This window comes from Terrapene carolina, unplaced genomic scaffold (assembly GCF_002925995.2).
Source record: "Terrapene carolina triunguis isolate 2854851 unplaced genomic scaffold, T_m_triunguis-2.0 Scaffold23, whole genome shotgun sequence".
Classification (NCBI taxonomy): domain Eukaryota; kingdom Metazoa; phylum Chordata; order Testudines; family Emydidae; genus Terrapene; species Terrapene triunguis.
In genome coordinates, this window is record NW_020664374.1 from 3,627,208 (window position 1) to 3,643,291 (window position 16,084).

At 44.4% G+C, this 16,084-nt stretch overlaps 1 protein-coding gene across 1 annotated transcript in view; it reads right to left on the reverse strand.

Annotated features, from left to right (window-relative positions):
• Window positions 1-16,084, reverse strand: part of LOC112110504 (serine/threonine-protein phosphatase 2A regulatory subunit B'' subunit beta) — a gene marked incomplete at its 3' end in the record, with an annotated part of 69,258 nt that overhangs the window by 47,323 nt on the left and 5,851 nt on the right. The window contains exon 3 of the mRNA XM_026649251.1: window positions 3,249-3,359. Coding sequence (XP_026505036.1) covers window positions 3,249-3,359 — 111 coding nt within the window. The remainder of the gene's footprint in view (window positions 1-3,248; window positions 3,360-16,084) is intronic.

Genomic DNA, 16,084 nt, shown 5'->3' on the forward strand with positions numbered 1-16,084 from the left:
GATACGCTGTTCAGAGGAACATTGCTTAGCTACATTTTTCCAGATCTAAAAAGGAGATTTTATGGCAGCCCCTTCCTCCCATGGAGCCAGAAAAGATCTTTATATTGAATGTATCAGCAGTGATAACCCTCTCACAGTACATGAGGTGGCATGACACTATCAGAAAACAGCAGCATCTTTTCAGGAAAGAATACCACAAAAGTGTATGTTTGATGCAATTATATCTATGGTCTCTGGAAGACTAAAGAGCCTGGTGTGCTTTTAAGCCAAAGCCCTGAATTGGTAGCCATGTGTATGAGCCTCTGGGAGGCTAGTGTTGTCATTTCTATCCTTATTTAGAATTTGCATTCAGGGGAATGAAAGTACTGGGCTTTGCCCAGTCCTGTACAGGAGCACAGGGTGGTTTCTTGTGCAGTATAGTGATGGCACAACTGGCACAGGACAAAGGACCATCCAGTCTTAAGATACAGTTTACTAAACACAAAATATGTTTAAATTTACAAATAAATCAATACCACCACTGAGGCTGTACTACATAGTAACACTGTTATAGAGAGCAATACAAAGGCAGACATGCTGCATCCCAGTCTCTGCAGTTATGTTTTAGTGTTCATGTACAATGATTTTGGGGCTCGGTCTGTACAGCTTGTCTTATTGCCCAGTCCTATTGAAATACAATAAGGATTTATAGTTCAAATTCTACAGAACTGTCATTATGTTTAAATTTTAGCAAAATCTATGCAGCACAAGCAATGGCAAATTTCTTACCTGATAGTTTACTCTGTATTAGCAGCTTCTCTCCTTATTCATCTCTAATAGGTTAATGCCACCTACCTATGTAATTCAGAGACTATCCAGTGTTGTTGCTGGAGGCTCCAGGATTTATGCCCTGCTCTTCAGATTAGACCACTAAGAGTTCTCCCAAAGCTGAAGAAATGCTCCAGCTACCCATTAGCATTAAGACAACAACTTGACATAATGTATTAATTAACCTTAAGACAATTATATGTCTCTCTCTCTTTAGAAAAAAATTCAGTTTGTATTTTGTTCATTTACCAAACTACTAGATGGGTGGAATGAGATGAGAAATGAAGCTAATACCAATCAATCAATAAATAAAAATAAACATTTTTTCTTCTCCCCATTCTGGTCCACACCTGCTCTCCTCATTCTCACTAATGGGAAGCAGTGACCAGAAAGCAGTGAATCACAGAAGCAGGACAACAATAAGCAGTATAGTAGAGTAATAAGTAGGAATGGAAGTTCCCCCATATAAAGCAAGGAATTATGTGGGAACATTAGGAGCCTCCTACAAAAGGATGCTGCTGCAAAGGAATGGAACCTTACTTGCAAATCTTCCTCAGACAAGGTCATATATTTAAGACTGCTGTAAGGCATTTGATTTGGTACTTCATAACATTTTGATAAAAATAGAATGGTATAAAATTAATGTGGTCCACATTAAATGGATTAAAAGGTGCCTAACTTATGATTTCACATTTACAGTTACATTTTGAGATCTATCACTAAGTGGTGAGTTCCAAGTGGGGTCCCGCACAGATCAGTTCATGGTCCTACACTATTTAATGACTTGAAAGAAAACAAATCATCACTGATAAAATTTGAAAATGACATAAAAATTGGGGAAGTGGTAGATAAAGGAGATTACTGATACAGAGCAATATGGATCAGTTGGTAACGTGGGGGCACAAGCAAACAGTATGCACGTATACAGCTAGGAACAAAGAACGAAGGCCACAGCCATCCTTACAAGATGGGGGATTATAGCCTGGGAAGCAGTCACGCTGAAGATGTGGGGTTGTGGTGAACAATCAGCTGAACGCAAGTTCGCTGTGTCCAAAAGGGCTAATGTGAGAATCTTAAGTAGTCTGACCAAACCAATGAAAGAAATTTCCTGGCTGAGTTCTGCATGGATACCAAACTGTATCAGAGGCTAATGGAAAAATCTATGCAGAACTACACTTCTGTTCTGATGCCCTGGTTGTTAATTATAGGTATTCCTGGTTCAGATGAAGGAGTCCCTGCTTCAGGAAATCTGGTCTTTTCTGCTGGTGCAGTGAGAGCTCCTGGACTAGCTTGCAAGTCCAAAGTGCATTTTGAACCAGTTGAGGACTAGGAGGAGGACTTAAACGCTTCCTTCTTTTCTCTATCCTTTATGTAAATTGTCTGGAAAGGTAACAGATTGTTCTCTGCCAAGGATGTTATTTGCATTGCCACGGAAAAGCTTTGACCCCTATTACTCCCCAGTTTTGGGAGAGATATAAACACTCATACCTTAATTATAAGCTAACTTCTAACCGAAGGTAGGAGGAAACTTCCCTTGTGAACACCACAGTTGCCTGCTACATGATTTTTCCACCTGTTTCTGAAGCAACTGGTACTAACCACTATCAGACAGAATATTGGACTTGATGGATCACTGGTCTGATCCCATTTGGCCATGGTTTTAGGGGTTTTGGGGGTGCAAGGAGGTTGGTTCAGACATCAGATACAGCTGCCCAAATGAACTGAAAGTATGTGTACCCAGATTCTGGAATTTGCTTCTCCTCTGCAATGCTTGCTTTCATAGTGAGTATGCAAGGATTAGAGTAAAAAAAAAAAAATCAGGTTAACTTTCATCATGTGGTTTGTACTTGCCTTCCCACAGAGGGGCATTCAATGTGATTTGAATAAAATACCTAATTTTGTAGGGAACCCTGTGCTTCTTCCCCCAGGGAGTTGAGAACCCAGTTTGGTATCTGGGGGGACGGGGGGGGTTGTTATGAATCCTTTCAGGGTTTCCTCCCCTCCAGCCCAGGTCGGTTGCAGGACTTACCCCCTTGAGCTAGCCAGATAGTGTGCTTCTCATCCTTAGATTATCTTCCTAAAATGTTCAGAAGCTTCTGATTGGTCTTTTATGTTGAGTCATGCTCCTTGGGGCAAGAGGTGAGACCCAACATACTGTTCCAACTGAGACCCATGCTCCGGCAGCACAAGGGTTGTCTGGCTGTGAGCAGGTAGGGCATAATACATCCTCTGTAAAGTCTGTAAATGCTACCTCACATAGATTTAGCTCAGTGTTTGCAGGCCAGCTCTGCCATGCCCAAATGGGGGCAGAAGAATGCCTAAGAGATGCTGCAGCATTGAATTATTGAAGCCACCCTGTTACCAAAAACCCAAACCAAGGGGGTAAGGGGAGAAGAAACATACATTGCTAATGTACAAAAATGAAGAAGAAAATGAACTACCTGCTGCTGGAGGCAGAAAATCTGATGACCTGAGCTGAAGGGTGGGGACTTAGTTCTGGTGCATCCACCATCATTGGAACAACTCCAAATTCCATAGATGGGGGCATTAACCTGTCAGTAATGAATAAGAAAAAAAAACTATGCAACAGAAGTTGTCTGTGACATTAAAGTACATTTCTGAAACTGCTGTACATGGTTAAAAACTAGAATAATGTTTTTGCCAAAAAATACTGCATTTTAGTTTTCTTCCTGTTTTACATTTGCTAGAAACATAAAATACTTATTTGGCACTGCTAAATCGGTATGAGCACACATATAACTGGGGCAGACAGTAAAATAAAGTGTCCCCCCCCAAGAATAAATTTGGGGGGTTTCAACAGCTTTCCAACAGTGTAATGGATATAACTGACCTCTTTCAAAGTTACAATAGGTGATCAAATTGTAGTCTGACACCAATTTCTTCTAGTAAATGCTATTTTAAGAACTTATTTTTTAAACATACAAAAGCAAAAACAAAGGAATGCAACAAGCATGCAATGATACAATCATCATCAACATCAGGACAAAGGAATGTCTATTCTAGATAGGTTTTTATACTGTACTCATCTGAGAGCATTCCAGTAGCACATTAAGCAAGACAGCTGTCACCTGTCGGATCTCATCCTCTCACCAGAAGCAGCATATGTAGTGAAGCATCTTGTTTTGGTTAGCAAAATTGTATTAAAGTTAAAAAAAAAACACTATGCGTTTATATTCGAGAAGGCAAGGTAAAAAAAAATGTGCCTTGTACTTGGAGGGTAAAGTGGTAAGGTTCGTGGGGGCCTTAGCTCTTGGGAGAATTCATTCCAGTTTCAGATCGCCCTCCGAGAAAGTTTGGTCTCCCACACAGACGAGCTTTACCCTTATTGTTGCGTTCCATTGTGTCAGAGGAGTGAAGCTGCTGACCATGGTCTTTTTACCAGAGCTTAAGATGAACGTTTAAGTATCTTGGGCCCAGGCCATGGGGTGTATTGAAGATAAGGACTGAGACCTTCAACTTGATTCAAAATTCTGTGGGAAGCCACTGTAGAGAGCAGAGTATGGGTGTGATGTGCCTGTGCTGCTGAGGAAGCATACTGCAGTTTATATATTAGTTGGAATTTGCTAAATACTGAAGGTTTCATGTCCAGGTATACTACATTGCTGTAGTCCAGCTGAGAGGTGACAAAGACATGAACAACTGAGGCCAGGTCGTTGTCCAACAGGATGTGGCAGTCTCCTAGCCAACCAGAGATGTTATTCATGAGTGTTACTCATGGCTGTTGCTATGTGAGAGCTCAGTGTCAGCAAGGAATCCAAGAGTAATCCTAGACCATGGACTGAATTGACTAATTGTGGATGTGAACTTCAATCAAAAGAGAATGCACCGTGGCTGAAAACTCTGCCCACCAGCACCATCTCTGTTTTGCTTAGTTTTCGCTTCATCCAGCTGCTGTTCATACATGAGCTGAACTCATCCAAACACTAGGCCTTCTTGGTGGCAGTGATTTGGGCATATGTGGTGAAGGATAAGATGAGCTGTGAGTCATCTGCATATTACTGGCACTTGATTCCATGTTGTCTGACCAGTTCACCTAGTGCAGGGGTGGCCAACCTGAGCCTGAGAAGGAGCCAGAATTTACCAATGTACATTGCCAAAGAGCCACAGTAATACACCAGCAGCCCCCCATCTGCTCCCCAGCACCTCCCACCTGCTGGCAGCCCCCACTAATCAGAACCTACTCCACCTGCCCACTGCAATCAGCTGTTTCACGTGCACAGGAGGCTATGGGGGGAAAGGAGGAGGAGCGAGGGTATGGCAGGCTCAGGGGAAGGGGCCTTGAGACAGAGCAGGGGGGTGAGCAGTGAGCACCCCCCAGCACATTGGAAAGTTAGCATCTATAGCTCCAGCCCCAGAATCAGTGCCTAGGTAAGGAGCCGCATATTAACTTCTGAAGAGCCACAGGTTGGCCACCCCTGACCTAGTGGTTGCATGCAGATGTTGAAAAGGACTGGAGAGAGAACTGTCCTTGTAGAACTCTACAAGTGAGGGGTCTAGTGGTGGAGATGCAGTTTCCCATCACTACTTGTTGGGTGAATCCCTCCAGGAAATATTCAAACCATTTTAGTGCATTACTCTGGACCCCACCATCTCTCTCTCAGGCGATACAGCAGTATAACATGGTCATGTGTTGAATGTGGAAAAGAGGTACAGGAGGATGAGAATGGATGTCTGTTCTCTATCCACTGATTATTCATCCATTAGTTCCACTAAAGCAGTTTCAGTTCCACATCCTGGCCTAAATCCAGACTACTCCAGGTACAGAATGGTAGCTTCAGTTAGATGAGCTTGTCATTGGCTTTTTGTTAGTTTCTCTGTGAGCTTGCTCAGGAATAGGAGGTTTGACACTGGGAATAGTTGGCTAGGTCTAAGTATCCATGGTGGGGTTCTTCAGCGTTGGTCAGACTATTGCATGTTTGAAAGAGGAAGGGAAGAGTCCTTCTCTGAAAGATGCATTGGCTATTTTAGTCTTAAGTGGCACCCAGTTATTCATGACTCTCTTTCAAGAGCCAGGAAGGGCATGGGGTAGATTCGCAAGTCTTGGGTCAGGACTCTTTTTAGAGCACCCAGAACGTCTTCATGAGTGAATGTACTATACTCTGGGAATGCAGGGGAGGCTGTTGGTTGGTGGTTTCAGGCAGAGAGAATCCATGCTGTTTGAGAAGACTACCTGCATACACATGACTATTTCAGTAAAGTTGGTCAATAGTTATTTGCAGTGCTTAGTAACTCAGCTCTGATACAGGTTATAGGCATTCAGGATTGATTAAGCAGTTTACTACCCTGGATAATTCCTTGGGGCAGGATTTGGGCAGCTTCAATGGCGGTTCAGTAAGAGGATTCTCTTGGGAGCATAATATAGCCTGGTGCTAGGGACGTGCCTTTTGTTGCCTGAGAAAATCTGCTCAAGTTTGATCAAGTTGTAAGTCACCTGTACACTGAATGAGGCAGGGGGTCCTGTGGGAAACCGTGATCATGGAAATTAAAGACAATCATAATGCGCACGCGCACACACACACCCCCCACGGGCAAAATTAAAGTGGAACGTGCAACCTTAATTCTGGCTTTTCTTAACCTTTGAGTACTTGACTTTTCAACCTTAACATTTCTTTAATATAGCGTTTGTATAGTTGTATTGAAGCTCAAGACTACATGTATGATACATGAAGGTGGGGGAGAGGGAAGTAGCTCCCTTTGATGGACACCCAGCCAGCCAGCTAGCTGTAAAATCCCTTTGGGTCTGCTTGCTTTACCTGTAAAGGGTTAACAAGCCCACAGGTAAAAGAAAAGGAGTGGGCACCTGACCAAGAGAGCCAATGGGAAGGTAGAACTTTTTAAAATTGGGAAAGAAACTCTCTCTTTGTCTGTTCTCTGGGCTGCAGGGACAGAGCAGCAATGCTATAAGCAGGAATGCTGTGTAAGGTTTGAACCAGGTATGAAAAATTATCTTCCATACCTAGAAGTAATTATTTGGATAGGGAACATTTAGATAAGCGCGATCAGGTTTATTCTTTATTTTGGCTTGTGGATCTCCTCTGTGCTAACCCTTGTTTCTTTTTTTTTTTTTTTTTTTGCGCTTGTAACCTTTAAGCTGAACCCCCAAGAAAGCTATTTTGGGTGCTTAATATTTGGAATTGCTCATTTAAAATCTAGCAACAGCCTAAGTTCCAGATGTATTTATTTTCTTTTTGTTTTAATCAAATTTACCTTTTTCAAGAAGGAATTGGATTTTTGGTGTCCTAAGAGGTTTGTGCATATGCGGTTTGATTAGCTGGTGGTAACAGCTAATTTCCTTTGTTTTCTTTCTCAGCTCTTCCTTGGGGGAGAAGGGGGGTGAAGGGGGGGTAAAAGGGCTTGAGGGTACCCCACAGGGAAGAATTCCCAAGTGCTCCTTGCTGGGTCCAAGGGGGTTTTTGCATTTGGGTGGTGGCAGTGTTTACCAAGCCAAGGTCAGAGAAAAGCTGTAACCTTGGGAGTTTAATACAAGCCTGGAATGAGAAGTATTAATTTTTAGAATCCTTGCAGGCCCCCCCGCACTTTCTGCACTAGAAGTGACAGAGTGGGGATTCAGCCTTGACAACATTTTAAATTTTTCTCCAGAAAGCAGTATTAATGTAGAATAACTTCCAGCATCAACACTGAAAGACTATATAAGAAAAGTAAACTTTGTAAAATATCCCTTATTCAAAAGCTAGTAATTTATCTATGAGCTGTATCATGATACTAAATTATCTAGCAAGTCCTCAGGTTGGTTTTGGGTTCGGTGAGGTAAGTAAAATAGTAAAGTAAAAACAAGTAAAATAATATATTCAGAGTTTCTGCAATAGAGTTTCTGAGGGCCTTTTCTCTGTGTGAACATTTAAGAGCAAAAATAAAGGGAAACCCAGGTTAAATTAGTTGGTGGACTTTAAAAGTAAAGTAACTTCACATAACTTAAAACAAATTAAGTTCAATTCTGCACCTCCTTTCTCAGTTTTCAAAACCAGAATATCAACCTGGGCTACTAAGATAAGTAGACACAAAGCTGAGGATTATATAAATGCTTCAGTGGTCAGTTTTTTGACATATGGGACTGAAACATGGCCTATACTGTTAAGACTGAAAAGAAGTTGGACACCAGTCACATGAAGCATCTCCAAATGATTGAAAACATCAAATGGTAAAAATTCAAGTAGAATGAACAGATCCTTCTTTCCAAAGTGGTGTAGTCAGCTGCTCTGAATGCCTACCAACTTCCCTGCAAAAGTCATCTTTGACATTGACCCAGTGAAAGCAAGATGAAAAATCCCAGACCTAAAACATGATGGCTGAATGACAGACACCTGTTCCACACAGGCATCCCACTCCAACGTGCCAGATTTGGTTCAGGACAAATCATCATGGAAGCACATAAAAACGATGGGTATCCTTTATGCTGTCCATGCAACAGCACATGAACTAACTCCTTCCAAGTCTTCATCCTCTAACTTAATGGCTTTTAGCTGCTTGAATAATCAGTGGCTTTGAGGTAGCACAAACAGAGCTTATCTTCAAATATGACTGGCACTTTTACTGGCTAACGAATGGTGGACTCCATGTTCTACATTAGCAGAGAACTGTCTCAATTATCTTTCTTCCTGCCTCTCCCCGATTGTGTGAGGAATATGGCCCAGGAAAAACAAGATTTTCCTCCCTTCAGATAAGACCTGTTTTCTCACAACTCAAAACTCTTTTATGGAGACTAACTTCAAACAGAATTATAATTCAAGTCTCATTGTTATTTCCTGAAATCTCTTTGTTTGTAGGTATTCAGCGCCACTGCATGCCCTGTATCTTATTTGTGACTGATATCCATTTCTGGAATTGAGTTTGACTCAGCCCAAATATACCGAAGGTGGTGATGGAAGATGCCTCCAACAGGCCTCTGCCCAAAAGAAAATATATACTTCAGTAACAGTAAAGCACATACATAAATTTCCCTTCTGTAGTTAAAAGAACAGAGACTTTGAAAGAAGCTGGCTATAGCAAAATTTTAGGCAGCTCTAGGAAATTCTATTCATTCTTCCACTATTCCTGATTAGATGTAGGACCCTTCTCTTATATCACCTTTTGGAACATAGTCCCAAATGCTACAATATTGTATCTTAATTTTTTTCTGTCCCTTTTATGGTTCCTGTTTAGAACCTAAATCTGGATTACTGGCGTTACATTACAAGCTATTTCTACAATTAGGAACTTTTTTCCATTTATGGAAGATCAGGATTCCAAATTCCACTTAAATTTAAACTAGTGGTAGGTAAATCTGTTTTAACTCATCTTGGAAGCATGATTAAGTGCACATACACAAACAGATGCATTCTATTTAACATTGTAATGGGTGGTTTGTGAACACATCTGAAGGAAAAAAGGGTAGATTCTGCTATCTATAAGAAAGTTAGCAGCCATAGGAGAACCTGCAATCATACCAAGGGTGTTATTTTAAGGGCTGATGTACACAGCAAATGCACGTCATTCTAAAGCAACTTTTATTTCTTAAACATACTGTATTTTATAGAAGAGAAACATTTAAGATGAAGGTTCAGTTCAGCTGATAATAAAATTAGACCAGAGTTCATACAAGTTTTCTGTAGCTTAGAACCCAATTTTGGGGGGGAACTGAGCCTATAAGGGTCATTTCTAAACAGTATTATAAAAGCCACTCCACCATCTAAATGAAGAAGGTTACATTTTCATTTATGACTTCCCCTACTCCCCATTATGAATATTCAACATTTCCAGTTCTCTTTAACAACTGCTATACTTACTTGGGGCAGTATATTGTTAGATGCATTGGGCTAGCTACTGTACACAGTTTGCAGAGTATTCAGACTGCCAAGCGAACTGAGTAATATTAACTTCTTTCCCCTCTTAAGTATTGGCTGAAGAATGGAGTAGATTAAACAACTGTAATCTACAAGACTTCAATACCCTTCAAAGGGTTTCTAGTGACATAACCATGGAACCAAATCCCAAGTGCATTTTTGGCCAAAAATGGCATTTTAGTTTTCCTCCCATTATATATTTATTAGAAACATAGAAATTCTCTCTCCAAACCATTATCTTTTTTCTATTGTTGCCACCAAGGAGGCTTCAAACAAGAGCTGTTGTAATTCCTTACTGTCAAACAGTTATTACTTTTAGTATATTTATAAAACTATCCTTATATTACAGGAAAATTAGGATAAATTCTGGTGCCTATTGCAGTGAAAGTTTTGTGAGAGGTTGTGACTTCAGTAGTTTTGCCTATGTTTGGTAATGGAAGACCAAGTCATTCATTTGCCTTCTGCTCTGCTATTATAGGAACTTTAAGCCTACAGATAATTAAATGCTTAATAAGTTGTTTTTAGGCCTCAAACAAGAGGCAACTATTGCCACTGCACTATTATAATCAAGAAAACTAGACAAATTCCGTAGCACACTTCTCAGTGTGGAGTAGTTTGGGGGCACTTTTATTTAAATTCAAAACTGCAGATTACTGGACTAGATGTGAAAATGAATACAGTACTGTAAAGACAGTACAGCAATCCCATAGATCAGATGATGTATCCTTGTGTTGAGGGATGCCTTAACTCAGGGGTCCCCAACGCGGTGCCCGTGGGCGCCATGGTGCCCGCCAGGGCATCTAAATGTGCCCGCGTACTGGCTGGCGGATGAGCATCCACCGAAATGCTACTGACAAGCAGCAGCATCCAGAGGCGTAGCCGCCGAAATGCCACCAATTTTGGGCGGCATTTTGGCGGCGACGCCTATTAACGTTGCCGCTTGTCAGCGGCATTTCAGCGGATGCTCGTCCGCCGCCACGGTCCTCCGTGGGTCGTCGTCTGGCGCCTGCCAGACAAAAAAGGTTGGGGACCACTGCCTTAACTTGTGGTCCTGTTGCAAGCACTCTTATGAGCCATTGCACAGACTATTCCTGGGGCACAGGTTTGCCCCAGCTAGATTCTCCCACTTCTGATCTGCCCCCATGGCTCCTGTCTCTGCTCTGCCTTCACAGTGCCTTCTCTGGCCCACGTACAGCCTGCCCCCATTACTGGCAGGGACCCCTACTGCACTAGTAGTGCTGTCCAGGGGGGCTGCTTTTATGATGGTTGCAGAAGCCGAAAGACAATGGCTTACCACGGCCGCATGCAAGCCGAATTCTGTTGCCCGGCCCTGCATCTGTGATCTCTAACACTATCTTGGTATTCTGGCACTTCAGGGCAGGGGAAAGCAAGTCACAAAGTTCCATGAAAGTGCCCTTATGCATGCGAAAGTTACGCAGCCACTGGGAATCGTCCCAGACCTGCAACACTATGTGGTCCCACCAGTCTGTGCTTGTTTCCCAGGCCCAGAATCTCCATTCCACGGATAGACAGAACCTGCCCCATTAACACCATGATCTCCAAAGCGCTGGGGCCTGCAGTTTGAGAGAATTCTGTGTCCATATCCTCATCACTCTCGTCGTCCCCCCGCTGCCGTTGCCGCCTCCTCCTCGCCTGGTTTTTCAGGTTCTGGTTCAGCATAAACTGCACGATAATGCGCAAGGTGTTTACAATGTTCATGACTGCTGTCTTGAGCTGAGCGGGCTCCATGCTTGCCGTGGTATGGCGTCTGCACAGTTCACCCAAGAAAAAAGGCGCGAAACGGTTGTCTGCCGTTGCTTTCACGGAGGGAGGGGGGAGACTGTTCCCAGAACCACCAGCGACAATGTTTTTTGCCCCATCAGGCATTGGGATCTCAACCCAGAATTCCAATGGGCAGGGGAGACTGCGGGAACTATGGGATAGCTACCCACAGTGCAACACTCCGGAAGTCGATGCCAGCCTCGGTACTATGGACACACACCGCCGAATTAATGTGCTTAGTGTGGCCGCATGCACTCGACTTTATACAATCTGTTGCCAAAAATCGAATTCTGTAAAATCAGAGTAATCCCGTAGTGTAGACATACCCATAGCCTTACTGCATTGGGAAGGAATTAAAACAAAACAAAACAAAAATACTGACTCCAATACTACTCTGATATGCAATTTCTATGAATTCACACATTTGTAATACAGTCATTATCTGCATAACAAAAGAGCATTAGTCCATATAACTAAGTTCTTCACTTTCATCCTATTTTATGATGCTTTCACAACAAAAAATTTCTGGAGGATTTTTTTCCACTGAGAAATGTTAATAGCTACTGGTATTGGGAAGAAAAGCAAGATTGACTCATTCTGATCTCCTGGATAAGAAATTTTACAGCTAGCAGTCTTCCACTGAGAATTCAAATTGAAAGCACCTGTGCCCATCATAATTAGAACAAGTAGAAAGAAAAGCACATACTTAAAACCAGACTCCCACAAAGTCCATTTACATAAGGCAATAAATCATTCAGCCTCTACACCATACTGATAGAACTTCAAGTTTATACATCTACTGGGCAGAAGAGGATACAAATGATGACCCTCCAGAAGCAAAGGCAAAAGACTAGTTAACCTTCCCAGAGGCTAAGGATAACAAGGGACTAAGGCCTAGATTTTTAAAGGGATTTAAATGTTGCTTCACTCAGCACTGCAATGCTGAACTGACTTAGGAGTTTTCAAAGGCCTGGTCTACACTACGAGTTTAGGTCGACTTTAGCCGCGTTAAATCGACTTAAGCCTGGACACGTTTACACTACGAAGCCCTTTCTGTCGACTTAAAGGGCCCTTTAAACCGGTTTCCTAACACCACCTCGACAAGGGGATTAGCGATAAAATCGGCCTTAGGGGGTCGGAATTGGGTTAGTGTGGACGGAATTCGACATTACTGGCCTCCGGGAGCTATCCCACAGTGCTTCATTGTGACCGCTCTGGACAGCACTCTCATCTCAGATGCACTGGCCAGGTAGACAGGAAAAGCCCCGCGAACGTTTGAATTTCATTTCCTGTTTGCTCAGCGTGGAGAGCACAGGTGACCATGCAGAGCCCATCAGCACAGGTAACCATGATGGAGTCCCAGTCCCAGTCCCAGGATCGCAGAAGAGCTCCAGCCTGGACCGAACGGGAGGTACAGGATCTGATCGCCATCTGGGGAGATGAAGCAGTGCTCGCCGAACTCCGAAACAGTAAAAGAAACGGCAAAACATTAGAAAAGATCTCCAAGGCCATGAAGGACAGAGGCCATAACAGGGACGCGCGGCAGTGCCGCGTGAAAATTAAGGAGCTAAGGCAAGCCTACCACAAAGTCAGAGACGCAAACGGAAGGTCCGGGGCAGAGCCGCAAACATGCCGCTACTACGCGGAGCTGCATGCCATTCTAGGGGGTGCAGCCACCACTAGCCCAAGCGTGTTCTATGAGTCCCTCTCTGCAAACGGGGAAGAGGGTTCGGCGGACGAGGAAGATGAGGATGGAGAGAACATAGATAGCTCACAGCAGCAAGGAAGCGGAGAAACCAGTTACCCCAACAGCCAGGATATGTTTGTCACCCTGGACCTGGAAACAGTAACCCCCGAACTCACCCAAGACCCTGAGGGCACACAGGGGACCTCTGGTGAGTGTACCTTTGCAAAAATTACACATGGTTTAAAAACAAGCGTGTTTAATGATTAATGATTAATTTGCCCTGGCAATCGCGGCCAGTACAGCTACTGGAAAAGTCTGTTAACATGTATGGGGATGGAGCGGAAATCCTCCAGGGACATCTCCAGAAAGCTCTCCTTCATGTACTCCCAAAGCCTTTGCAAAAGGTTTCTGGGGAGGGCTGCCTTATCCCGTCCGCCATGGTAGGACACTTTACCACGCCAGGCCAGTAGCACGTAGTCTGGAATCATTGCATAACAAAGCATGGCAGCGTATGGTCCCGGTGTTTGCTGGCATGCAGACAACATCCATTCCTTATCGCTCTTTGTTATCCTCAGGAGAGTGATATCATTCACGGTCACCTGGTTAAAATGGGGCAATTTTATTAAGGGGACATTCAGAGGTGCCCTTTCCTGGTCTGCTGAACAGAAATATTCCCCGCTGTTAACCACGCGGTGGGGGGGAGGGGTGAAGTGACCATCCCAGAGAATTGGGTGTGAGGGGGAGGGGAGTTAGTTGGGTTTGTGCTGCATGTTAAACCTGAAATCGCAGCCCCTCCTTTTACATTGCAAACCCATTTTAAATGGCACGGGTGCTTGGTATGGGAAATGAGGGCAGAACTGTTTGAAACCATCCCCACATGTTAAGAAGGTTAAAAAAGCCCAAAGACTATATGTCTTACCATGGCTGCCTGCAAGCTGAAATCTGTGTCCTGGCACTGCGTGAGTGATCTCTCACACCAAACCAGGAGACTCTCAATATAAGAGGAAAAATGCGACCTTGTAACGAAAGCACATGTGCTGTGTGATGTTGTGAACAGCAAAATCTAACGTGAAAGAGTCTACCCATTGTTCTCTAAAATGTATCTTTTTTAACAACCTCTCCCTTCTCCACCAGCTGCAAATCTTACTCCTTCGCAGAGGCTAGTGAATATTCGAAGAAGGAAGCGAAGGACGCGTGATGAAATGTTTACTGAACTTCAGACTGCCTCCCACGCTGACAGAGCACAGCTGAATGCGTGGAGGCAGTCAATGACTGATTTTAAAAAAGCCCAATATGAGCGAGAGGAGAGGTGGCATGCTGAAGAGGAGAAGTTGCGTGCTGAAACGCGGGCTGAAGAGGAGAGGTGGCGTCAACTTGTAATCAGAAAGCAAGAGTCGATGCTCCGGCTGCTGGAGCATCAAAGTGATATGCTCCTGCGTATGGTTGAGCTGCAGGAAAGGCAGCAGGAGCAGAGACCGCCGCTACAGCCCCTCTGTAACCAACAGCCCTCCTCCCCAAGTCCCATTGCCTCCTCACTCAGACGCCCAAGAACACGGTGGGGGGGCCTTCGGCCACCCACTCACTCCACCCTAGATGATTTCCATAGCAATAAGTTTTAAAGTTTTAAATTGGAGTGTGTCCTTTTCCTTCCCTCCTCCCCCACCCATCCCGGGCTACCTTTCCAATTATCCCCCTAGTTGTGTGCTGAATTAATAAAGAATGCATGAATGTGAAGCAACAATGACTTTATTGCCTCTGCAAGTGGTGCTCGAAGGGGGGAGGGTAGTAGGGGAGGGTGGGGTGGTTGGTTTGCAGGGAAGTAGAGTTAACAGGGTGGTGGGGGAGGGGCAGAGGGTTCATCAAGGAGCAACAAACAGAAGTTTCACTCCGTAGCCTGGCCAGTCACAAAACTGGTTTTCAACGCTTCTCTGATGCGCACCGCGCCCTGCTGTGCTCCTCTAACCGCCCTGGTGTCTGGCTGCGCGTAATCAGCGGCCAGGCGATTTGCCTCAACCTCCCACCCCGCCATAAATGTCTCCCCCTTACTTTCACATATATTGTGGAGCGCACAGCAAGCAGCAATAACAATGGGGAGATTCTTTTCGCTAAGGTCTGAGCGAGTCAGTAAGCTGCGCCAGCGCGCTTTTAAACGGCCAAATGCACATTCCACCACCATTCGGCACTTGCTCAGCCTGTAGTTGAACAGGTCCTGACTCCTGTCCAGGCTGCCTGTGTACGGCTTCATGAGCCATGGCATTAAGGGGTAGGCTGGGTCCCCAAGGATCACGATAGGCATTTCAACATCCCCAATGGTTATTTTCTGGTCCGGGAAGAAAGTCCCTTCCTCCAGCTTTCGAAACAGAAGAGACTGCCTGAAGACGCGAGCATCATGTACCCTTCCCGGCCAGCCCACGTTGATGTCGGTGAAACGTCCCTTGTGATCCACCAGGGCTTGCAGCAGCATTGAAAAGTACCCCTTGCGGTTTATGTAGTCGGCGGCTTGGTGCGCCGGTGCCAAGATAGGGATATGGGTTCCGTCTATGGCCCCACCACAGTTTGGGAATCCCATTGCAGCAAAGCCATCCACTATGGTCTGCACGTTTCCCAGAGTCACTACCCTTGATATCACCAGGTCTCTCATTGCCCTGGCAACTTGGATCACAGCAGCCCCCACAGTAGATTTGCCCACTCCAAATTGATTCCCGACTGACCGGTAGCTGTCTGGCGTTGCAAGCTTCCACAGGGCTATCGCCACTCGCTTCTCCACTGTGAGGGCTGCTCTCATCCTGGTATTCTGGCGCTTCAGGGCAGGGGAAAGCAAGTCACAAAGTTCCATGAAAGTGCCCTTACGCATGCGAAAGTTTCGCAGCCACTGGGCATCGTCCCAGACCTGCAACACGATGCGGTCCCACCACTCTGTGCTTGTTTCCCGGGCCCAGAATCGGCG